We start from the raw sequence: 24,413 nt of genomic DNA on the forward strand, positions 1-24,413 counted from the left end.
AACAGATTAAGTACCCTAAACCGAGGTACCACTGTGGTGTGTTGATTCCTCCCCTTTTGCCACCTATTTGTTTGTCTGTTTCGCTCCCACGCTGCTTTTCTTTTTCAGGAAGCAGCTCTGCCCGGCTCTTGTAGTAATCTTGGGAAATCCAGTCCATGACAAAACCATCACCTCTGCTCACAGCAACATCTTCCACGAAGCTGATTCTCCTTCCTCAGGGGTCTCCGATCATGGCAGAGGGTCAGGTTGCTCCTCCAATGCACCTGCCCTTAGCAGTCCTGCTGCCCGGACAATCTATTACATTGCAGCAGAACTTGTCCGATTGATGGGATCGGTGGAGTCCATGAAGCCGGTCCTGCAGTCTCTTTATCACCGAATGCTTCTGTACCCTCCACCTCAGCACAGAGTGGAAGCTATCAAGATCATGAAAGAGGTGAGCTAACTGCAAATACCATTTTGTTTGTACCCATCTCCACCCCATTGATTTCCTTTATTGACCCATCCATCCCCCATTTCCTTTATTGACTGTAAAGAGTTCATATTCAAAAGCAATTCTGTATATAGATTGTTTTCGTATGAAACAATAAATGCAATGATAAAAGAAGCAGGGGAGGGACACAAACCCAACCGTAACATTTCAAAGTAAAACACAAGTAATTAAAAAGTCTTCATTCTATGGACTAAAAAACTGGCAGAATATGTGGAGTTAGATAGCTTATCAGAAAAAATAAAGAATAAACCCAAGCAGGAATTTGTCTCAAAATGGGAAGTCTTTAAAATATATTTGAAAAATAACTACAGCAGTTTAAACTCCGTCACAGCATTTGAATCATTTCAGTAGTAGCTTCAAGAAAGATATGAGACCTAAGTTAAATTAAGAATTAGTCAGATCATAACAAAAGTGTTTATTGGCAACAAGTAATATACAATTGAAGTAAGGAACAGATGGGAGGTCGGGTCTACAGTCAGAAGACCAATTTTTGCCTTATTGTTTTGTAAATAATATTTTGTTCATTATTATTTTCGTTTTCTGTTTTTCTTTTCTTTCTTGGTATATCAACAAAAAAATCAAATAAAAATTATATATAAAAAAGTCTTCATTCTAGAGCTGAATTCAGACAGTGAAGTAATCTGAGAGGACTCCCGGAGCAATTAGCTCCAAATTCCGGCACCAAAGTCTCTGGCCATCTGACCCCTGCCCCTCCCTCCAGTTTTGCAACTTGTGAAGAAGAGATGCCAAGCCGGGCTACTCCAAACTGATCTCAAGGAATGGAGGTGTAGGGATGCTTTAGAGAGGCAGGCCAGGGCTGCTCTGTAACATTTAGGCCGTCAGTGTTGGCAAGCTAACACAGGATTTATCTGCTTTCTGAAACCAACTTATGTTAATAAATTGATGGGTACACCCTGCATCCTTGAATTAATAAGCTCAATGCATCCTGGGGCAGATCAGCTTACCAAAGAAATAAGGTTTGTTCCAGCACCGTGCATTTGATCTGTGAGGAGTTTTTTATATTTCATACAAATTTAGATACTTGGCAGTCCTCGGCGGCTCTGCGATTTGGCAGGCCCCTGCTCTACTGAACCAGAATGCAGGAAAAGGTCGATTTCGAAAAGGAAGTCCCACCTGGATCTTCTCAAACTGTATGTTCTACTAGGTTTCCTTAAGCCAATAATCCTTTTTTAAAATCCATGCTTTTCCAGTTAAGAAAAAAAGAGAGAGTAAAGTGTGTCTTGTTTCTATTTATTGTAGTATCTTGGACGGGATGAGTGAAGCTTGCGCGAAAGGTGGGATTGAAGCCTGCTATGCTTCAGTGTCCTGTGTCTGTGCCCTCCTTGGCACCCTGGATGATCTCAGTCAAGGGAAAGGCCTTGACGAGGAGCAGGTCCATCTGCTTCTCCGACGTATGGACGAGTTAAAGGACGGGGGCGAGACAAGCAGAGATTCCATGGAGATAAACGATGCCGATTTTAGGTGGCAAAGGCGCATCCTGTCATCAGAGCATACCCATACCCCCTGGGAAACTGGCAATGAAAAGAGTCCTGACATTAGTATTAGCGTCACCACAGATACTGGTCAGACAACCTTGGAAGGTGAAATGGGGCAGACCACTCCAGAAGATCGTTCTGAAATTCGTAAAAATTCTCTCCAGTCACCGGCTGGACAAATGGGTAAAGAAATTCATTATAAAGACCCAGAATCAGAAACCATTGACCAGCCAGATGTTGTTCAACGGAGCCATACAGTTGTTTATCCAGATATAACTAATTTTCTTTCAGTTGACTGCAGGGCACGTTCTTGTGGATCCAGGTACAGTGAGAGCAATTTCAGTGTTGATGACCAAGATCTTTCTAGGACTGAATTTGATTCATGTGACCAATATTCCATGGCAGCAGAGAAAGATTCCGGAAGGTCAGATGTTTCAGACATAGGCTCAGACAATTGCTCGTTGGCTGATGAAGAGCAGACCCCAAGAGACTGTCCAGGTCACAAATCCTTACGAACTGCTGCCCTTTCCTTGAAACTTCTGAAGAACCAGGAAGCAGATCAGCACAGTGCCAGATTATTCATCCAGTCCCTTGAAGCTCTTCTCCCTCGACTTATCGCTCTTTCTAAAGTGGAAGATGTTGATTTGGCCCTCCAGAACTTCGCTTCAACTTTTTGTTCAGGTTGGTGATCATTTTCTTCACAGCCAGTATTAAATGAACAATGCAGAGCATTGCTGATTAAGGGTCTTTGATATGTCAAATACTATTTTCATGTATGTTTGAGAGAATCTGCATTCTAATCTATTTGCAGCCCTGTGAATTAATTCTGGAGTTGATGCAGTTCTGGAGTCTGTGTGGCCTGGCTCCAATGTAACTATTTTTTTTTCCTACAAAAGAATGAAAACGTATTTATTTAATTTATTCATTTCATAAGATTTTTGCACTGCTTGATTGTAGAAACTCTCAAAGTGGTTTACCCGAAAGATAAGGCAATTAAAGCAGGAAAAATTTACAACCTTCTTTAAAATATACATAAGTTAAAATACTAAAACAGGTTAAAATCACCTCAGCTTTCTAAACATTTGGGTAGGCTTGTCTAAACAAGAATGTTTTTAGCAAATGTTGAAAAGAGTTCAGTAAAGGTGCCTACTTGATCTCAATAGGCAGCATGAAAAAGTTAAATATCAGAATCTGAACCCTTGTGGACTTCTTAGGAAAGATCTACAAACAAGGTACAAAATTCCAGTCTGCTGCTCATGGATTTTTCCAGAAAAATCCTTGTGGAATTTTCATTCTGACACAGCAGTTTCCATTTGTATTCCTGCATTTTTGACAAATCAGCCTATTATAACCTGTTGTATTCTATTACATGAAACTGTTCAGCAAGCACAGTTTTAACATAACATTTCAGTCACACCACATTATCCTGGTGTCAAGTTTATAAGCTGTGTATATGATGTACATAACAACAGGGTTACAGTAGTATATGGGGACTCTTTAATGCTAATCAATTTCCAGAGCAAATTATCCCGTAAGCCAGAGGTTCAAATGTTTTAGTACACTTGATTACTGGATGTTCATGTTTAGTTTTATTTAAGAAGCAAGCTGTTCTCCACATTACTAATAAGCTGCGCCCACTAATATGGTAAACTGCTTTTGTATGTAAAAGTGTGCCTTTATGATGTTTTGAGACCCTTCTTCCAATATATTCTGTAAAGGTTCTGTGCAAAGCAAGGTTCTATGTATAAAGGTTCTATGCACTGAAACCCAAACAAAATCCAATGCTTTATTTACTACAACAGTCTGTTTTAATGCATTGCTGACAGTGGCATCTACTTTCTTCATGGGAGTGGGTGGCACTGTGGTCTAAACCACTGAGCCCTTTGAGCTTGCCAATCTGAAGGTCGGCAGTTCGAATCCGTGTGATGGGGTGAACTCCTGCTGCTCTGTCCCTGCTTCTGCCAACCTAGCAGTTCGAAAGCATATCAGTGCAAGTAGATAAATGGGTACCTCTACGGTGGGAAGGTAAATTGCATTTCCGTGCACTCTGGCTTCTGTCACAGTGTTTCATTAACCAGAAGCAGTTTAGTCATGCTGGCCACATGACCCGGAAAGCTGTCTGTGGACAAACGCCGGCTCCCTTGGCCTGAAAGCAAGGTGAGCGCCGCAACCCTGTAGTCGCCTTTGACTGGACTTAACCACCCAGGGGTCCTTTACCTTTACCTTTACTTTGTTCAAAATAGGGCAGTCTCCACTGGGGCTGTGGAAGGCACTTTGGCTAGTGCAACAGAAGTTTCTGATCATGTAGTTACAGAAATGTGAGTTACAGTGCAGTAACTGGTAAATCACCATATAAAAAGAAAGCGGCCTTGAATCACTAAAGCAAGATTTCTCTTACAAGGCACTTGCTATAGCTCTCTGTTTTTTGGTAGGTATGATGCACTCTCCTGGATTTGAAGGGAATGTCGCCTATAGCTTCCAGACACTGATGAATGCAGATAGTCTCTATATGGTCTCTCATTATACTCTCCTGCTCAACCTGAAGCTGTCCAATGCAGATTACTACCGAAAGAAGCCTGGCCAGTCCCCCGTGATCATGGTGAGTGGAATGCAGTGCTGGGTATGGTGAAGAACAACACACATTTGCAACTACCCTGACTTCTTATAGCTTGTTGGTCCGCAGCTCAGTGAATAAATATGAAGTACTCAGATTTGATGCAGGTTGAACCCAGGGGAGCATTAAATTGGAGCAACTGGGTCCAAAATCAGTTTTTGTCTGTTTCGTGGGTTTAAAGGGTAGGAGACTTCAGAGAGAGGACAATATTTTACAAAAGCCATTCTTAAAAAAATACCGTGGGAAGGAAAAATGAAAATGTATAGTAACATTTGCCACCAGACTCAAGGGGAGTTTTGTCCCCTGGTTCTTTCACCATAGGGAGAAAAGTGCTTCCTGAACCTCATCATTCTCCACTTTGCACAAACTATAGTTTGCTGTGTTTGGACAAGAAGCTATGGTTTGCTAAGAACCAAAAGGAAGTTAGGGAAACATGGTGGGTGGGGGTGGGGAGAGAAGCCACCCCGAGGCTCATTTTTGCACAAGTATATGACATCATGGTTTGGTGTCACATCTGAGCTGCATCAGAGAGAAAGATGGGTGGTTATTATGTGTGCCGACAGATGCATAATTTTATCTATGCTTGTCACCTTGGTTTTATGCTCCTGATCATATCTGTATGTTTCTAGAAGTCTCTGAGGAAAAGCAACATGCCCAGTAATGCAGTGGTAGCTGAATTGTGCTGTTCCATTCTGCAGAAGGAGTTTATGAAGCAGGTCCAATCCAGTGGAGTTTTGATGGTATTTTCTCAGGCTTGGGTTGAAGAGCTTTACCATCAAGTGCTGGAGAGAAATCTTCTTGGAGAGGCAGGATATTGGGGGAGTCCTGAAGAGCACAGCCTCCCACTCATCACCATGCTGACTGGTCAGTATGATTTGAATACCAGGGCGATATAGAATTAAATACACATCTTTGGCTAAATGCATTGAGTGTCCAGAATACCCCAGTCCCAGTCAGCATGGCCGGTAGTCAGGGTTTTGTATTATTATGATGGGAATTGTTGTATTATCATAATGATGCCAGGTGACTGACCAATGGGTTGTCCTGCCCACCTGTCTGTTAACCAACCAGTAGGGGTGGGGACTTAGAAAGATCTGACCCACCAGGCCAAAAAGGATACCCACACCTGATTTTTATAATGCCATTTATGACTGCAATAACTTACATTTTGCAGTTGCTTTGTTTTAGTAGCTCAGTCTGACGTTACGGAGGCACCTCCATCCCTCGCAACATGAAATAACTAGCATGTGTGAACAAACATTATAAATAACAAATGCCACAGCCAGAGCTTTCTTATATCACTTGTAAAATGGCCTGTATCCAGTGGCAACAGCAAAGCTTCTGTCAGTGGAACAGGCTTGAAGGTAATTTTCCTTCTCACCTGTAGCCCGCCCCCCCTCTGCCCCATGTCCTCCTTAAATCTGCTGTGGAGAGTTCCCACAATTCTCTGGAGCAGATTTAGAGTGGGGGAGGGGACCTCAGGAGGAAAGAAGAGCCACTGAAAATGACTTCCCTTCCACTGTTAAAGGCTTTACTGTCAGTTGAGCAACACTGTTGGATCAATCTCATACTAGTGGAGACGTATCACACATTCCTCTGCAACTCACTTGAGGGAATTCATTGTCCCTTAGGTGTTTCCCCCCTTTATCCCATAGTAACTTCTTGTTGTTTTTCTTTGCAGACATTGATGGTTTGGGGAGCAGCACAATAGGTGGGCAGCTGATGGCCTCTGCATCCTCGCAGTCTCCTCTCACCCACACCCGGAAGCCAGATGATGCTGTTCTTGCAGGTAAAGGATCTGCATCAAGGGAACCATGAGCCACATTTGTATATATTTGTAGTATTTCAGATACACCCCACCCCACCCCAATCACTTAACCTTCATATTTTTATGCTGGATGTGAGTTAGGTAAAGCTTCCTTCTCGGTTTCTGTATCTCTCACATCTACGCACATGAACATATGCTGATCCAGGGACTGTGTTTTAAATAAATTATTATTTATTAATTTCATTTGACGCTTTTTACAAAAATAGCTGAAAGTGACTTACATAAAGTTAAAATGCAAAGATTCTATAACACACACACACACACACACACAAAATATTGGTGGTTTTTAAGCAGAAGTTGGATGGCCATCTGTAATGGATGCTTTAGTTGAGATTCCTGCATTGCAGGGGCCGGGACTAGATTACCTTCAGGATCCCTTCCAGATCTACAGATTCTATGATGCAAAACCACCAAAGGATTCCTTTTCATATATGCATACCGGGAAGCAGGGCTCATTTGGGAGTTTCAACTTAGGAGGGAATGATGGATTTTAAACTTTCGTCCCAGCTCTCTCCAGTCATGATGAAAAGCATGTGTCTCCATACCACCTGTTAATTAAGGTGGTGGGGGGACCTGACATGCTTCGTATTCTTATTATTTTAATTGATTACCCACCCTTCACTCCAGGTCCCAGTGCAGGTCACAACAATTTAAAAACCATTTAAAACCTTACAGCTGTAACAAAAAGTGCAACCACAAAATTGCAATTTTGTCCTGAAAGGTGTCAAAGGCTGGGATAAAGAGGTGCACAATGATGCTGTTTGCGTCATGTCCGTCTTGGCTCTGACTGATGCTTGTATTTCCCAAGGCTCCCAATAAACCATTTGTTTCTCCTTGCTGCTGCTTCAGGTACTGCTTTTGCCCGATACCTGTTAATTGGTTGCTGGAAGAATTTGATTGACACTTTATCTACGCCTCTAACTGGCCGCATGGCAGGCAGTTCCAAAGGATTAGCCTTCATTCTAGGAGCTGAAGGAGTCAAGGAGCAGAACCAGAAGGAGAAGGATGCCATCTGCATGAGTCTGGATGGACTGAGAAAGGCAGCTCGCCTCAGCTGTGCTTTAGGTATAATGCACTCATCAGCATAGGCCCAATTTTTAATGGAATTTGGGCAGGTAGATGTCATCCTTGCAACACCCAAATGTGGCAGCTTGAAAAACAGAAGCAAGCAGTAAGCTGGGTTCACTTCCCTCTATATATTTCTCCTTATATTGCCAGTGTTTCAGCTGGCATATATTTATATCCCACTCATCTGCCTGGGTTTCCCCAGCCACTCTGGGCTGCTCCCAACAGAATATTAAAAACACTATAAAGCATCAAACATTAAAAATGTCCCCAAACAGGGTTGCCTTCAGATGTCTTAAAGTCAGGTAGTTGTTTATTTCTTTGACATCTGATGGGAGGGTGTTCCACAGGGCAGGTGCCACTACCGAGAAGGCCCTCTGCCTGGTTCCATAACCTCGCTTCTCGCAGTGAGGGAACAGCCAGAAGGCCCTCGGCTGAACAATGGGGGTGGAGACGCTCCTTCAGGTATACTGGGCCGAGGCTGTTTAGGGCTTTAAAGGTCAGCACCCACAACTTCGAATTGTGCTTAGAAACGTACTGGGAGCCAATGTAGGTCTTTCAGGACCAGTGTTATATGGTCTCGGCAGCCACTCCCAATCACCAGTCTGGCTAGTGGGAGGCACATATGGCTAGTGGAAGGCACAGAAATTCAATAGTCCTGTTTCTTGCTGCAGGAGTTGCTGCTAATTGCGCATCTGCCCTTGCTCAGATGGCCGCAGCTTCATGTGTTCAAGAGGAGAAAGAGGAAAAAGAGGTGCAGGAACCCAGTGACACCATAGCTCAAGGTACGACTCATCAAGGGGATCCACTGGTTATCATTAGTGATGATTCGGGCCATGTGTTCATCATGTATTAAGATCATATGTAGTTGGAAGCCTTGTCAAATGTAATTGTCCTGGCCCTGCCTGTAATAGGGATGTCTCCCTTTAGGTCTGCTGTAAAGATCAGCAATGGCTGCCTGCCTACAGAGAGGCAGAGTCTACCTATATCTGAAAGTGGTTGGGTGGGGTGAAGAATCTCACTGCAGTTCTTGTTTATTGCTCGGTATTACCTGCTTTTCCTGAGCATAAGCAGCATAGATATCAATGGGGCCTATTCCCAGATAAATTTGTTTTGTATGGCAGCAAAGAACATCCTCAGGGTATCTTCCAATTCTATGATTCAACATGGTTCTATGATTTAAATAAAGTAAGGCGCTAGTAGCTGCATAGGATGTGCAGAAATCAGTTGTTTCAACTATAGTGAACTCTCAAGCCCTTTCTACACTTTTGTTAAACACTGCCTGAAGAGAGGAGGAGTCAGGATCAGACCCACTCATCCTGCCCAGCCTCTTCAGCAAGAGGTGTGAAGCAGGCTCTCTGCACACAGTTCCCTCTGTGTAGACTCCTCCATGTAATCTGGAAACTTACCCAATATGGGTTTCCAGTCATACATAAGACTCTTTCCTTTATACAGCTCCTTTCACACTTCCCACTGAACACATGCAAGTTTGTTCCAGGGAGCACGATCCATTTTCTTACTTATTTGGTGAAGGCAAGAAAAAAGACTAGGGCCTGTGTGCAAACCGTGAAAGAAGCTGAAAACGAGTTTGTTTGCTTTTTTAAAGAAAAAAACCCCTCTGCAATAACAGTTCTCTCCTATACAGAAGCCTTTCTTGTGTTAGACGTAACAAGAGATTCTTTATTTCTAACATTTATATTTGTAATGGCACAGTGAAACAGAAGGTGGAGCAAAGACTGGAACAGATGGGGAAAGTGCAAGGAGTCTGCCTCCACACAGCCCACGTTTTGTGCATGGATGCCATTCTTAATGTGGGGCTGGAGATGGGAAGCCACAACCAAGACTGCTGGCCGCACGTATTTAGGTATGGAACTGGAAACTGTATTCCATCTTCAGTTTGAGGCAGTTTAGGCTAGACTCCAACACAACATTTCTTTGAAACGGACAACACACATTGATTGGCAGGTACCTAGTTTGCTGTTCAGTGCATTTGGTGTACTTTTTTCGATTCTATAAAAGTAACCAGGCAGTGTGCTTGTACTGCAAAAAGAAAATGAAACAGTACTTTTTAAAACAGTGACTATCCCCCATTCAATGGGCAATAACTATTTAAGTAGGAGCTCAATACACATTTGATAGTTCACCGCATACAGGACCAACTCAAAGTATGACTTAGTATGCATGCACAAGTCTGTAATTTTCCAGAGCAAAGATCATAATCACTTTGCTCCCTCCTGGTCTCTAGTTTATCCTCTGGTCTATAGTCATCAGTTATGGTGACTCTAGATAATCCAGACAATAACCCTTGTACTATAATGTATCTTATTTCTATATATTCGAGCATTGAAAATTCACTCTCTGTTATGCAACAGCCGCATCTAAAATGTAAATGTAATTTAAAATGTTTTTAAAAGTCAGTAATGTTGTAAGGAAAGTTTAAGTTTATGACTAGCTAGTCCAGTGACAGGGACGCAGGTGGCGCTGTGGGTTAAACCACAGAGCCTAGGACTTGCCGATCAGAAGGTCGGCAGTTCGAATCCCCGTGACGGGGTGAGCTCCCGTTGTTTGGTCCCAGCTCCTGCCAACCTAGCAGTTCGAAAGCACTTCAAAGTGCAAGTAGATCAATAGGTACCGCTCCGGCGGGAAGGTAAACGGCGTTTCCATGCGCTGCTCTGGTTCGCCAGAAGTGGCTTAGTCATGCTGGCCACATGACCCGGAAGCTGTACGCCTGCTCCCTCGGCCAATAAAGCGAGATGAGCACCGCAACCCCAGAGTCGGTCACGACTGGACCTAATGGTCAGGGATCCCTTTACCTTTACCTAGTCCAGTGACACCTTGCTTCCCAAAGAGCTTTTCATTTCAGGAGGCTTAAGACTACTGTAGATCATCCTCAAAGAGTAAATGTTGTATGCAGTGGAAAAAACCAATAAGGTCCTCTGTCCTTTTGCTTTGTTTTTTCAGAGTTTGTGAGTACATCAGCACACTGGAACATGCTCATTTCAGTGATGGGACATCTCAGCCACCAGTAACTATTACCCAGGGCCAACAGGCCACAGATGGGCTTCAGGGAGATGTTCAATCTACAGACAGCACCCAGGAACTGACTCTAGATCAAGAGACTGCACTGAGGAATAATCCTGTAATCCAGCCGGTTTCCATTCAGGAGCTCATCAAAGAAAGTAGCAAGGGAAGAGCGTTTGATTTCCGTGGGGGCAGCCTGATGACTGGAAGCAACGCTGCCAAAGCTATCCTTACCCTCTCCACCCAGGCAGACAGGTATGGTTGGCATCACATTTGACAGTTGCTACACGTTCTGAGTTTCTTCAAAAAACCATCATGGACGTGTTACTGTGAATATCCAAAATTTGCACATGGTGACATTCTAGTGCAATGCTGCCAACACCAGAAAAACATCAATGAATGTTGTAAAATATATACAGCCCCACTAATGGGCATGCAGTTTTTACTTCCCCCAGGTACTTGTGCTGGTTTACTTCTTTTCCCCCTACTTCCACGCTGGGCTCATTTGTGTATTTTAAAAGTCAGACTCCATGTTCCCCTAGCAATGCAGCAGTAAAACTGCTAGCACATTTGTAAAGCTAAGCAGGTTCCCATATGGTTTCAAATTGGATGGGGGGCCGTGTGTCGAGATTCCTGCATTGCAGGGCTAGATGACTCTTGGGGTCCCTTCCAACTCTACAATTCTATGATTTGGCCAGATCAAGTAATATATTCTGCCATTTTGCCCGAAGGCTATTTGAAGATGCTGTTGACAAGCTGAATCTGATGGCATTGGGGGGTTTCCTGTATCAGCTGAAGAAAGCCTCTCAGTCCCAGCTCTTCCACTCAGTTACAGACACTGTTGATTACTCCTTGGCAATGCCAGGTAAGCCTCTTAAGACACAAAGCATCATTCATATATATATATGTTATACCATGTATTAAATTTATATTATCAATTACTCTGCACTGTCTTTTTTGCCCTGGTAGGTGAAGTAAAATCTACCCAAGACAGGAGAAGTGCGCTCCACTTGTTCCGTCTTGGAGGGGCCATGCTCCGAATTGTAAGGAGTAAATGCCGCCCTCTTCTCCATCTTATGCGCTGCTGGAACTTGGTGGCCCCTCACCTAGTGGAGGTGAGAGAATTACAAAGGCTTCTTCCCCACCCATGCAATTTCTCTGTGTATTGTAAAAATTGCAAAGGGCAACCACAGTGTTAATTAATGTACTTGAAAAAGAGAATGTACAGGTGAACGAAGCACTAAGAAAGATTATACTCTGGAAATTTGCAGCTTATAGCCATCAGCCTAGCACAGTTCTTAGACAGATCCTCATAAAAACAGCTTTATTCATTTCTTCATGATAGGTTGGCCGTTTGTATGTTTGGTTGATTTATGTCTCCCCCTCTATCTCATGGGCTCAGAACGACATACAGCCATTTTTCTAAGGGGATCGCAGTCTAAGGAAATCAAATAGCTCGGGGAGATAAAAGAGGCAAAATAAAATTAAAATGGCGTTGTAACATGAAATCTCACTCAAACAGATTTCCTCATTGTACTTACTGTAGACATTTTTAGTGCTAGGCCTCACCAGATTTTCTTTGAATTCTCTCCCACCCTCCTCCTAAGGAACAGTCCTTGCCAGTTCTTGTCGAAAAGGCATTTTTTGCTTGACTGAAATCCTGCTTTTTACTCCTCTTGTTGCTGCAGGCTGCCTGCCATAAAGAAAGGCATGTTTCTCGGAAGGCTGTCTCTTTCATCCACGACATCCTAACTGAGGTTCTGACAGACTGGAATGAGCCCCCTCATTTTCACTTGAATGAGGCCCTCTTCCGCCCCTTTGAGCGCATCATGCAGCTGGAACTCTGTGACGAGGATGTCCAGGACCAGGCAAGCTAAACCTCGTTTACAATGGCAACAGCCTACCTTCAACTGCAAGACCACTTTGATTCCTATTATATGCCTAGCAATCGCAATCCTTTCAGTTGCTTCCTGGGAATGGGAAATGGCAAGAGAAGATTCTGTGCAGGGCTTGTTTGTATTTTATACTGGAAAGGGTTTAGCATTGGGAGAATTTCATTTGAAGTGTCCATCTTTCAAGTTTCTGAAGCAGGTGTTGCTGGATTCCAATTCCCATCAGCCCCAGCCAGCATGTCCAATGGTCAGGGGTGATGGGAGGAAAGTCACAGTCTCCTCACCTCTCTTTTAAAGAGTGTGAGCAATAGCTAGCAACACCACCAAAGTCAGGAAGGGTATTTAGTTGGATTTCCAGAGCTGGAACGACAAATTATCATGAGCATCTGAAAAAGAAACAAAATGCTCTGCTTAATATGCATAGGATGTTGGCCTCACAATTCAGTGCTTATTTGTGTTACCATAGTGCGGGGTTTTTTATTATTATTATAATTAGAAAAATGTTATCAACAATTGTATTGCTTTCTACTCAAGTCATGTAGGTCTCCTATAAAAAATTAAATAACCTGGTAGCATTATTCGGTTGCGTATAGAAATTCAGAAGTGGCTCACCGGGGGTGGCAGAGTTAGCTTTCCAGCGGGGGGCCCACTGTTGCTTACCAGGAGTGGCAAGGCAGTGGACAGGTTGACACACTGCAAACAACACCCATAGGAGCACCGGAATGGCCCCACCAGTGCAACCTCTCCCAGCTCCTGATAAGCCACAGAGACCCTGCTCCTGGGAAGCTGCTGTAGTATCTCCACCCCACTTGCTGATCTGCTTCTGTATTTCTCATACAGTATATTCTCTGTGCTGGCTTATTTACTTCTGCAATGCTTTGTGTGCTCTGATTGTGCCAGGTGATCACATCCATAGGCGAGCTGGTAGAGGTGTGCTCGACTCGGATCCAGTCAGGGTGGAGGCCATTGTTCAGCGCACTAGAAACTGTGCGCAGCAGCAGTAAGTCGGAGGTTAAGGAATACCTTGTTGGAGAGTATTCAATGGGTAAGACCTTTCTGCAGTTTCCTAGATACCACTGTTTAGGTACTGGGTTTTTTAAGGGTCAGTGTTTGAAAGGCAACACAATCCATATAGCAGACTTTCCAATAATAAATGAGTAGATCTCATTTGACTCAGATCTCAATCTGAGTTACTGTGAAGTTTTTGCATCACAACAGAGTTCTGAACAGAGTTTAAGGTGAGTGTAACATTTTCCCCACATGTTGAAAAATTGTGTCAATATAATTTTTTTCTGTTCAGCAAAAAGTTGTAGAAAATGGATGAGCCCCTTTGAACTCACTGGGACTTCCTTCTGTGCATTTAGGATTGCGCTGATAGTCACTAGCCAACATAATTTGACTCTATGCTTGTCTCTAGTAGCTGCATTTAGTAACATGAATGTTTTTATGTTGTAAACCACTTTTGAGATATTAATAGTAAGCAGTATAAAAGCATCTTCAATGAATTTTCAAAAATACATGTACAGTACTAGGTTTGTCTGTATCAACTGTGAGTGAGCACTGAATGCAAGATTTGGTTCAGTGGCCTGATTTGGCTCAAACTGTTTTGGAGGCTGCTCACTTTATTTCAGGTCTGAATCAGGATCTTAAGGAAAATCAAAGCTTGGTTCTCAATGATTTAATGGGGATACATACACAGAGCCAATTGCTACATCTGCGCAGTTAGATGAAGGCCAATGTCTCCAGTTGTACAGAAGACTTGTAAAGTCCCTGTGCAGCATGGCACCCAAAACCCCAAAATCTGGAAGAGCCATTTTGACTCTGAATTTTTTTTCCCCATTTTCCTTGTAGTAAAGCCACTGAACACTGTGGGGCTTACTTCCATGTAAATATAGAATTGAGTTGCACATTAATTTGAAGCAAGTTAGAAAATCACATGCTTTTCCAGGTAATGTGTATCTGTATCAGCTAAACAATTTTTCTTGCTCCCTTAGGAAAATGCCAGGCACCTGTGTTTGATGTCTTTGAAGCATTTTTAAATACAGACAACATCCAGGTCTTTGCAAATGCAGCCACCAGTTATATCATGTGCCTTATGAAGTTTGTCAAAGGATTGGGTAAGGAACCTTTTAAATACGGTATATCCATCTGTATGTTTACTTTAGGGTTTGATGTTTGTGGAGACAGATGCAAACAGTTTACTGAATGTCAACAAAGGCTATGAATGCATTTTAGAGGTATGAAGTCCTGGGATTTTTGTATGATTTTTGTATGTATTCTTTCTTTTTACTGCATTGGCATTTGCCAGGCACCCTCACAGTTGTGAAAGAGAGTCTGTCTACAAAAAGTTAACTGCTCTTTCCTGGTGATGAGGGTGGAGTGGGGAACAGTGTCAAGGAGACCTTCATACAATAATAATAATCAAAAGCTTAAAGAAGTCTCACAAAGGGCAGGGCAGGAGTGACGTCCTGGCAACATTTCTTCCTTATGTTTCTATGCTATAAAATATACTGTGGGGTTTACCCCATCTTGCACAATGTAGCTGTTATTATTATTAATATGAACCAAAGCATTTTCTGCATAGGAGGTCCTCCCACACCTTGTGTTAAAGCAGTTGGCAACCACTCCTCCTTGTTTCGCATTAAGAGTACAAAACTGCACCTGGGGTGCAGGGTCGCTGGGTGCTTCAATAGAAATGAGGCACAAAAGGGCCAACTTTGAAGTGATCATTCTGACCATCTGTATAGAGCATTGAAATATATGACATGAGGAGTGGGATGGCCCTACAGTAGAATCCCTCTGTGCAGGCAGGATTGAACATACCATGTCTAACACTTTCACCAAGACATTTCTTCATCCTCCTCCGCAAGTTATTCCTCATAACTGCTGTGTGCATTTTGTGAATTGGTGAATCCCTCTGGATTCCATAATCACCATACAGGGTCATAGTAATTAGGAGCATTCAGACCAGCATTATGTTCTGCTTAGACTTTTTTTTCTTCCATCCCAGGGGAGGCAGATTGCAAGGAGGTTGGGGATTGTGTGCCAGGATCAGGATCCATGTCTACAGACTTGTGCCTTCCTGCTCTTGATTACCTCAGGCGGTGTTCTCAGGTGAGCACAAAGATGCTAAAAGCTGTTTGAAATGGCATCCACAAGGGGGTAGAGGCTCCCTGTACCGGCTCTTTCTTGTGTAAACAGGTCGGTCACTGCAGCATGCAGAAAAGCCCCGAGCCTCATGGTGAGCCTCTTACAAATGACTATACAGCAGCACACAAACATGCAATTTCAAGTGGAGCATTCCAGGCTACTAATACTAATACCAATACTAATACTAATAATATGCCATTCATTTGATTGGGTTGCCTCAGCCATTCTAGGCAGCTCCCAACAGAAAATAGAATGACTGCTGAGGCTCCTATATATATTTTTGTTCTCCTTCTCTTTCAGTTTCCCTGGATGACACACATAGCAAATCTTTGAGGATTCTGGCAGTGTAGTCTATTTCTCTCTCTTGCCACAGGGAGCATAGATGATGCAGTTACCAATTTCTGTGCTCTTTCTTCTGCCAGATCAGAAGCCGTGCAAGTGTTTAAACACAGTGGCAACAGCTTTTCCCATCGCTCCTCTTACTGAGGAAACATAGCAAAGTGATTGGGCTACTAACGGCTGCTGGCTTGTCTTTGTTTTTCTGGAAGAGAGAGAGAGAGATCACATGATGATCAAAACCTGACTGCCTAGAGGCAACTGTTACTCACCGAAGGTGTTAAGGAAAGTGCTTGCTTACAGAGTTGCCAAGACTGGATTTGTAAATACAAGGCCAGGAATCTTAGGATACTTCCATGCTCAGGTTTTGATCAGGTCCTGTGTACAGTAAATCAACATGACCAGCAAACAGACACCCTGCAGGATAGATATGTGGTGTCTCATGCCCATATGCGAGTGGCTTGATTATATTATCTTTAGCAACCACACAGCACGTTATCCTTCTGTTTCCTGGGGTTACTCCCACATTTCTGAGTGTAGCATTGATGCCTGAAACAAAAGCCCAGACAAAATCCCTGGGCACACGAACCCTTCCCTGCTAGAATATCAAACTATTTTAGCCAAATAGTTTTCTGTGTGAATGTTCTACAACATGTAGCTCTGAAACTATCATGCCAGCGCATACTGCAGAGTAGTCTCATCATTTCTCTCCCTTTTTAGTTGCTTGCCAAAATCTACAAAATGCCCCTGAAGCCTATTTTTCTCAGTGGGAAACTTGCTAACTTACCTCAAAGAATACAAGAACGATCCGCAAGCAGTGAAGATGGCATTGAGTGTGTCCTTTCTGATTTTGATGATGACACAGGTAAGCAAAATTACTGTTGTGATCCTAAAGAGGAACGTCCTTAAATAGCACTTATCAAATGGGGCTTGTCCATTCACCTGGGGCTCTGGGGGAGCAGCTTTTGCTACAGCCGCAGCCCAGACGCAGGGGCTGTCTTCTTCCTGCACAGCCTGGTAGCTTCCCTTCTAGCTTCCTAGGAAGACCTGCCAAACAGGCCAGTCAGGACCCGGGGCAGGGGGCTGAACTAAGCCCACCCCTGCTGTATTTAAGAGGACAGCCTCAGGTAGTCACCTTCTTGGGAGATTGTCACAGGATTCACCACCCATCCACCCAGGCTGTAAGTGACCTGCCAGAAGATGAGCAGGCAGGCGAGAGTGAGGACCTTGCTATGCTTTATCCAGTTGGTCCAGGGGATTTCTCTCTTTGGGAGTCCGCACAGGGCCGATGGACCATAATTCCCCTTCCAATGGCAGCCTGAGTGGGATCGTAGCTCCTGATCTATGTCAGGAGCAACCCCCCCCCCCAAGTTCTGGGTAAGCCCCATCCTGTTCATCAAACAGTTGGCAAGTTGCTTAATACTAGATGCTTACCCAATGCCTTGGGACAAAACCTACTTGCATCTGTAATGAATGAAAGTTGTGGCCTATTTCAACCCAATACAAATCTCCTGTGTTTACTTCTATGGTTTGTCCCGTCCCCACAGGCATAATGCACCTGTGACAGCGATGACGTGTGATTTTACATCTTCACCATTCTGTATGCTTATATATGCTGTGATCATACCCTGTTCTGGGAGAGTCAATTCACAGATAGTTTTACCTCAAGAATGCAGTATTCAACAAGACACCCCCCCCCCACAAAAGAAGGGTGTAGCCCCCTCACCTACATTCTGTACATTTACGCATTTATATATCTAAATATTTTATAATCCTCCCACCATTCAAAAATATTGTTGCCATGTACGAAGAGAGAAGTAAAATTAAATGCAAGGCTAGAACAATAAGAATACATTAAAACTATCAGTAAAATCTGTCAGGAAGATTGAACCAAGTGATCAGCATCTCTCAAGCACTTATAAAAGAAAAACGGAAGAGAAATGGGGCAGGAACTGGGAACCTAGCAAAATAAATTCCACAACAGAAAACCTATGCTACACATAGCTTCTCACATGCGGTTTTGTCTTGTTTTCCTAGGCCTTATTAATGTCTGGATCATTCTGCTTGAAGAGTTGACTACTGCCATATCCAACTGCCCCCGTCAGCATCAGCCTCCCACCCTGGATTTGCTCTTTGAACTATTGAGAGATGTTACCAAAACACCTGGTAATTGGTTTGAATTTATTGACTACTACTAAAGTGTAGTAGCAGTCCTACCCCTGGGTCAGAGCAGGGATGGGTGGGCTCATTAAAGTCCATCCCATCCCATCTCTAGGCAGATTTTGAATAGAGAATCCATTTGAACTGCCTGGAAACACACAGTTAAAAGTACTACCTGCAAAGTGCATTGAGGGTTGCGCCCTGCCTCTGCTATCACCACACACCTTGGACGAACTTTGTGCAAGTCCCCCTGGGCGCAGCAGAGCTTGGTGGCATTCTGTCACTCCCAGGGGGAATTATACAGGAAAAAACATGGCTGCCTCCATGACCACTTGATGGCTGCAACATCAGCTGAGCAAATAGACTCTCACAGCTCTGATAGCACTTTTGTATCACCTCAAACACATCTAGTTGATTTATTGCTGTTAACATTTTAGAATTGTTATATTTTGTTGTATTTTGTAACAAGGACACAGGGAGCTAGGCAATTTGATTGCGGGGGGGGGGGATTCAAGAATTAGTTATTAACTGTTAATGGTCTTTTAGGCTTCCTCCACATGAATAAGAGTTCACTTTTTGAATAATAAGAATTATATGTCACCGGGGGGAGGGAGCCATGCCTGCTATTTATAGATCTGTTAATAAAGTAGCAAACCCACAGGTAGGAAAATACACAAGTGTATCATTGAGATGGCACCTGAGTGTTGACTTCCATGTTAAATGTGCAGGCATTATAGGCCCAACATATTTATCAGTCTTGTGTTTTTATTCTCTAGGCCCTGGATTTGGTATTTATGCGGTTGTTCACCTTCTGCTCCCTACAATGTCCCTTTGGCTTCATCGCAGCCACAGCGACCATTCTTACTGGGATGTGGCATCTGCTAATTTCAAGCATGCAATTGGTCTTTCTTGTGAACTAGTAGTGGAGCACATTCAGAGTTTCATACACTCAGGTAATTTTATGTAGTCTTATATGTTGCAACCCATTCCAACCATACTCTTGTAGACAAACTTTAATTTTGGCATTAACTATTACAGTGTGATCAAGATCTTTTAAACATGGATGAACTGCTATTGGAAGAGAAAAAAGATTATTGTAGAGTTTTTTTTAAAAAAAGGTGTGAGCTTTGCATATATACACTGGAAAGTTTATTTCTCCAGTGGAAAGTGAAACGACTCAGCTGTCCTTGCTCTGTTAATATCAGGCTTCCTCAGCCTCGGCCCTCCAGATGTTTTGAGACTACACTTCCCATCATCCCTGACCACTGGTCCTGCTAGCTAGGGATCATGGGAGTTGTAGGCCAAAAGCATCTGGGGGGCCGAGGTTGAGGAAGCCTGGTTTATATGAAAATTTCAAAGACACCCATTCACAGTGCATTTAAAAATGGGATTTGATTCCCAAATTAGGTTTTTAACCTCCAGTAACAACCAAACATTCTCTCTAACCTCAAAGCATCTGTGACTATAAGGTACACAGTACCATGGGTACCTGCATGGCAAGGAATACATTGACTAAAGCACAGACAGGTGAGTCGAGGCAGTGATCCAAACACTACTCTGAAGAGGAAACATGTAACTAAGCATCCTAGCTGAACTGGGGCAAAGGTTTTCCCCCAGTACTAAATGTCACAGCGTTATAGTAAACTGCTTTGAGGGCTGTTGTTGTTTTTTACAATCTAGTGATATATGAATTTGACTAAACAAGATAAATAAGAAAAAATAAGATTGTAACGGATCTGAACATCATCTGGTATTATCCCACTGCACAAAAGCTAGATCCAGGCCAAGCAAACAGTTCTAATTATCCTGACGAGAGTATTAGCAACATCCCAGTTTATAGCCAGGTCAGAGGGCAATGAGACCATGCATGAAGAAGATGCCGTGTGCATTTATTTCTAAAAATGCAGTAGTTCCTCTGTGTTGTAATTCTATTACATTATGGTTAATATCATAGCCAACAGCCTAATTTCCTCTTTAGATATTGGCTATGAGAATATGATCAACACAATGCTCAGAGACCTCTTCAAATTACTGGTAGCTTGTGTGGCAGAACCCACAGAATCCATCTCTAGAGTTGGATGCTCCTGTATCAGGTAATATGGCTTTCATTTCTATATTCATTTTACACATAGGCCCAGTTTGCATGTAACACTAAAGCTCACAGGTCCTTTGGGGGGGCACACAATTAGACATGAAATACTAATGTGAAAGTTAAAATTACCTCTAGTTAAAGAAGGTATGGGTTCTAAAGGCTTCTGCAGAAAACGTCAGAAAATTATTTTGCCAACTCAAAGTTCAGACTTTGAAAGCACTTGTCCACCCAGTAACTCTGCGGCTTTGAAAGCAGTTTGCATCACTTCCCTTCATGCTTGAAGTATGGGGAGAAATACATTGGTTACTCCTTCAAGCCTTACACAGGAAGTGCAAACAGAGCATGTTCAAGTGATGTTCCAAGGTGCCTTGATCTAAGCTTATATATTGGGCTTCACTTGGCTCTTCATAGATCTACATCAATAAGAAAGGCCGTTTTGGCTTTTGAGCTAATCCCAGTTTTGCAATCGTGTTGTGAAATGGTTATTGGCTGGTTATCGGCTTCATGGTCTTTTCCCTTATCTATAGATATGTTCTAGTGACAGCTGGTCCTGTTTTTACAGAAGAAATGTGGAGGCTGGCATGCTGTGCACTGCAGGATGCCTTCTCAGCAACTCTTGAGCCAGTGAAGGTATCCCTTGCATTTAACCGGGTGCCGCAAGCATCTCTCCTAATATGTGGCTACTATTTTCTTAGACTGTTGCTCTCATCTATGATTACTTAGATAGCAAACACCTTGGAGGGTGGGGAGCATTGGTTGTTTGAACTAGCATCTCTGTGTGGATGATGTATAAGCAGCCAGCAAGATTTCTGCAATGACAGCGCTTTGGGAAAGCAGCTCAACCATCACAGATGGTTTGATGGCTTATGGTCTCTACTCATATAGGGGAAAAAAATCTCTGCATAAGCTCAGGCAGGAGCTTGAAGTTAGCTCCACACCCACTTAAGGCAATAAAATAAGTGGGGTACAACCTGTGCATGACCCATTCTATTGGGCACTTCCAGACTGTCACTAGTGAGCTCTTTAGAAAAATAACACACAAGTAAGCTTTAAAAAAAAACACAAGTTGAAAGATCATTATGATGAAAGTACATCAGGTTCATCAATTAGGTATGTGTGTGAGAGAGAAAGAAACTGATGTCAGCCCAGGGGTCAGCAAACTTTTTCAGCAGGGGGCCAGTCCACTGTCCCTCAGACCTTGTGGGGGGCTGGACTATATTTTTTGGGGTGGGGAATGAATGAATTCCTATGCCCCACAAATAACCCAGAGATGCATTTTAAATAAAAGGGCACATTCTACTCATGTAAAAACATGCTGATTCCCAAACCATCCACGGGCCGGATTTAGAAGGCAATTGGGCTGGATCCGGTCCCCAGGCCTTAGTTTGCCTACCCATGGCTTAATATAACCTAGCACAATCTTTTTTTAAAATCAACCCTATTGGTTGCTTAGCATTCAGAATACACACTGAACATCTGGTGCTGTTTCTCTGCAGAATCTGTTGGGCTATTTCCACAGCGGCTCTGAAAACTTCAGTGGGGATGCCTGTGAGGTGAAAGTGGCAGCCCCTTCCCTTTCTCCTAGTGCTGAAGCCGAATATTGGAGAATACGGGCCATGGCTCAACAGGTGAAGACTTTGAGAGATATAATGAACAAAATGCATATTAAGTTAAACCTAGGCACTGGTGCAGGATTCACACTTCTACAGTAATCAGTTGGATTTGCATGCTTAGCTGTGACTGGATTGTTTCCTGTGGGCTTTGCTTTTACAAACAGTTCATGGTGAGATTTCTTAATTGTTTTAAGCTGTCTTTTTTATACCATTTCAATTAAGGAACAGTCAGGTATTGATGCCAACATTAATTAAGCATTTTAAGATGGCTAGGCCTGATACACCTCCATTTAGTGAATGCTTCTTCTCTTGCCAAGTTGATAATCTTTGGATGGGCTGGACCATGAAACTTTTTTGTAATGAAACCTAGTCTTCCTTTTTTTCTTTCCTCACATGAAACTATTTAACTCAGTAGTGGGTTTATCTGGGCAGAGAGCATCACTTGCTGTGCTGGGTGTTGCCACTTTTAGAATTCCATTTACAGTCCTGGGTTAAGGATATATAAAGAACTGCCTTGTACCAAATGAGGCCTTCAACCCATCTAACCCCCTGCTGCCTGCTCTGTGTTGTGAATGGATGCAGTTTATGAGCTCCTCAACCTTTTACACAGTTCTGCTGTGGGAATTCCAGAGCCAGGACTTGGGACATCTACATGTGCAAATTGTGTGCTCTGCTGCTATGTTACGTCCCCTTCCTGAATTGGCCCAGGGCTTTAACAAGTTGGTATTATTTGTTTCTGTAGGTGTTCATGTTAGACACACAGTGCTCCCCCAAAACGCCAAACAACAAAGAAGGGTTTGAGCATGCTCAGTCCTGTGTGCTTATCATCGAGTTGCCTCCTGATAAGAAGCCCAATGGTCATACGCAGAAAAGGTAAGGTGACTTGTTTATTACAAGACCCAGAGGGCAAAGCAGGACATGAGACAGGTGCGGGGAATAAAGGGAAAGTCTGCACATCTATTTAAATCTGGGCAGATTTGTTTCTCGTGGCAAAGCATGAAAGGCAATCCATGCTGACCCTCAAGGGGCACTTTTTCTCATCCTGTCATCCCAGTCTTGACTCAAGCTAAACGCTTGCCATGATTGGCTATGTTGAATATTTACCTTGGTCCCAGTAGCTTGCATTAGATGCAGACCTTCATTGCAGATCTTAGACTCCCATCTGTAATGCAGAATACAAACCAGTCACAGTATATGGGGAAAGTGAAGGATATTTAGGAAAACATGGCTTCACGAGCAGTTATTGCAGAAAGCCACCGGCTCTTAAATCCGAATTGCTATAATTATAATTAAAGGCATTTTGCAACAACAGCGAGCAACATTTTAGGAATATATATAAGCATTCTCTTTCTGGATCAGACCTAGCCCCAGCACTCTGTTTTGTAGCCAGATGCCTTACCAAATGATGTTGAATTGATGCTTGCCTCTGTTGCATGTCTGGCAATCAGTTGCACTGCCTCTGTTCATTCAGCTAGCATGGTTAATAGTTGTTGTTAGGCTCTCTTTCATGGCTGGGAGATGGTCAAGAATAGGGGTGAAAGGAAGATGCTCCGCCTCTTCTACAGCTATGCAAACTGTCTCCCTCCCTGCCCCCCAATCCTTCCAGAGGACTTGTCCTGACTGATTTTAGAAGTTTCTTTAGAGTTACTTCTGCCTCTTCTTCTTCCCCTTAACTGCAGTAGCAAAGCAAGTGTCTGCTACAAGGTTTGCAGCACATAGTGTGGAAGATGAGGAACACAGGAAGAAGGTGCCTTATATTGAGTCAGAGCATTGCTCCATCTACACTGAATGGCATTAGCTCTCCACATTTTCAGGGGCTTCTGCCATCCTAACCTGGGATTGAACAGGGGATTGAACCAAGCACCTTCTGCATGTAAAGCGTGTGCTGTAGCACTGAGCTACAATTGTTCCCCTGGGGGTTTTCCCGCTATAATGATTTTATAGCCTAATCAGTCACTCTTGAGCCAGAGAAAATAATGTTCATGCTGCCCATGTTGTGCCTACACAGAAAACACCGTGATAAAAAATAGATGATGTATGAAGGGGACCTTACTGCCTAATTTGTTTTAGCAGCTTGTTTATAGTAAAGTATGGCTGCTCCCTGTTGATAAGGCTTGCTGCAACAGTGAGTTGGTTGTTTGCTTGCTTGCTTGCTTGCTTGCTTGCTTGCGCCTGTCTTGCATGCACAGCTCTGTAACCGTGCTGGCCTTTGTAGAGTTCCTCTTTTCCTATCTGATTTTCTTTCCTTTCTTTTTTTTGAATGCCGCCCATCAATGCACAGGAAGCTTGGGTAAGGGAGCATTTCAGCCTAATGCAAAAGGCAAAATAAAAGTCCTTGATTTAATATCTATTCTCTTCCACAGAAAATACTGTTTTAGCTAGGCAGTCCTAGCAATAAAAGAAACTGCTGTTTGCCAACCGCCTAGGTTGAAAGGTTACATATTCCACCCCCTCCCAATTCTCAGGCTGGTTTTTGCCAAGAATTGGGCCAGTGCAGCTGTAGCTGCAACCGCTTGATGTGCTGGAACCTCTGTCCGAAATGTTCTTGGAATGGGAGGTTTCACTCCCACAAGAAAGTTTCATGTATATAGTCCCCTCACCACAGTGTTGTGTGAGTGCACGAAATATGGGGGACTCTCCCGCCCCCATGCACAAT

The 24,413-nt window shown here is 43.2% G+C and overlaps 1 protein-coding gene and 1 long non-coding RNA gene across 3 annotated transcripts in view; one reads left to right on the forward strand and one right to left on the reverse strand.

Moving 5' to 3' along the window:
* ARFGEF3 (ARFGEF family member 3) overlaps nucleotides 1-24,413 on the forward strand; it is a 70,429-nt gene that overhangs the window by 37,225 nt on the left and 8,791 nt on the right. Inside the window, exons 10-32 of one of the 2 annotated variants that reach the window (XM_083607548.1) lie at nucleotides 109-433; nucleotides 1,529-1,641; nucleotides 1,751-2,667; nucleotides 4,419-4,585; nucleotides 5,230-5,464; nucleotides 6,282-6,389; nucleotides 7,278-7,493; nucleotides 8,168-8,278; nucleotides 9,207-9,357; nucleotides 10,455-10,769; nucleotides 11,246-11,379; nucleotides 11,484-11,629; nucleotides 12,203-12,382; nucleotides 13,307-13,451; nucleotides 14,401-14,523; nucleotides 15,417-15,520; nucleotides 16,613-16,757; nucleotides 17,930-18,058; nucleotides 18,829-19,005; nucleotides 20,031-20,145; nucleotides 20,672-20,774; nucleotides 21,641-21,772; nucleotides 22,500-22,630. In XM_083607548.1, coding sequence (XP_083463674.1) covers nucleotides 109-433; nucleotides 1,529-1,641; nucleotides 1,751-2,667; nucleotides 4,419-4,585; nucleotides 5,230-5,464; nucleotides 6,282-6,389; nucleotides 7,278-7,493; nucleotides 8,168-8,278; nucleotides 9,207-9,357; nucleotides 10,455-10,769; nucleotides 11,246-11,379; nucleotides 11,484-11,629; nucleotides 12,203-12,382; nucleotides 13,307-13,451; nucleotides 14,401-14,523; nucleotides 15,417-15,520; nucleotides 16,613-16,757; nucleotides 17,930-18,058; nucleotides 18,829-19,005; nucleotides 20,031-20,145; nucleotides 20,672-20,774; nucleotides 21,641-21,772; nucleotides 22,500-22,630 — 4,422 coding nt within the window. The remainder of the gene's footprint in view (nucleotides 1-108; nucleotides 434-1,528; nucleotides 1,642-1,750; nucleotides 2,668-4,418; nucleotides 4,586-5,229; nucleotides 5,465-6,281; nucleotides 6,390-7,277; nucleotides 7,494-8,167; nucleotides 8,279-9,206; nucleotides 9,358-10,454; nucleotides 10,770-11,245; nucleotides 11,380-11,483; nucleotides 11,630-12,202; nucleotides 12,383-13,306; nucleotides 13,452-14,400; nucleotides 14,524-15,416; nucleotides 15,521-16,612; nucleotides 16,758-17,929; nucleotides 18,059-18,828; nucleotides 19,006-20,030; nucleotides 20,146-20,671; nucleotides 20,775-21,640; nucleotides 21,773-22,499; nucleotides 22,631-24,413) is intronic. The other variant, XM_083607549.1, reaches the window with a different exon arrangement.
* LOC310760022 lies at nucleotides 6,578-24,033 on the reverse strand. The gene is made up of 3 exons (XR_014546695.1): nucleotides 22,862-24,033; nucleotides 10,313-12,792; nucleotides 6,578-9,945 (listed from the first exon to the last, which is right to left on the reverse strand). It is a non-coding gene; the product is annotated as an uncharacterized lncRNA (long non-coding RNA).

This window comes from Podarcis filfolensis, assembly GCF_964270895.1.
Source record: "Podarcis filfolensis genome assembly, chromosome: 3".
Lineage (NCBI taxonomy): Eukaryota > Metazoa > Chordata > Lepidosauria > Squamata > Lacertidae > Podarcis > Podarcis filfolensis.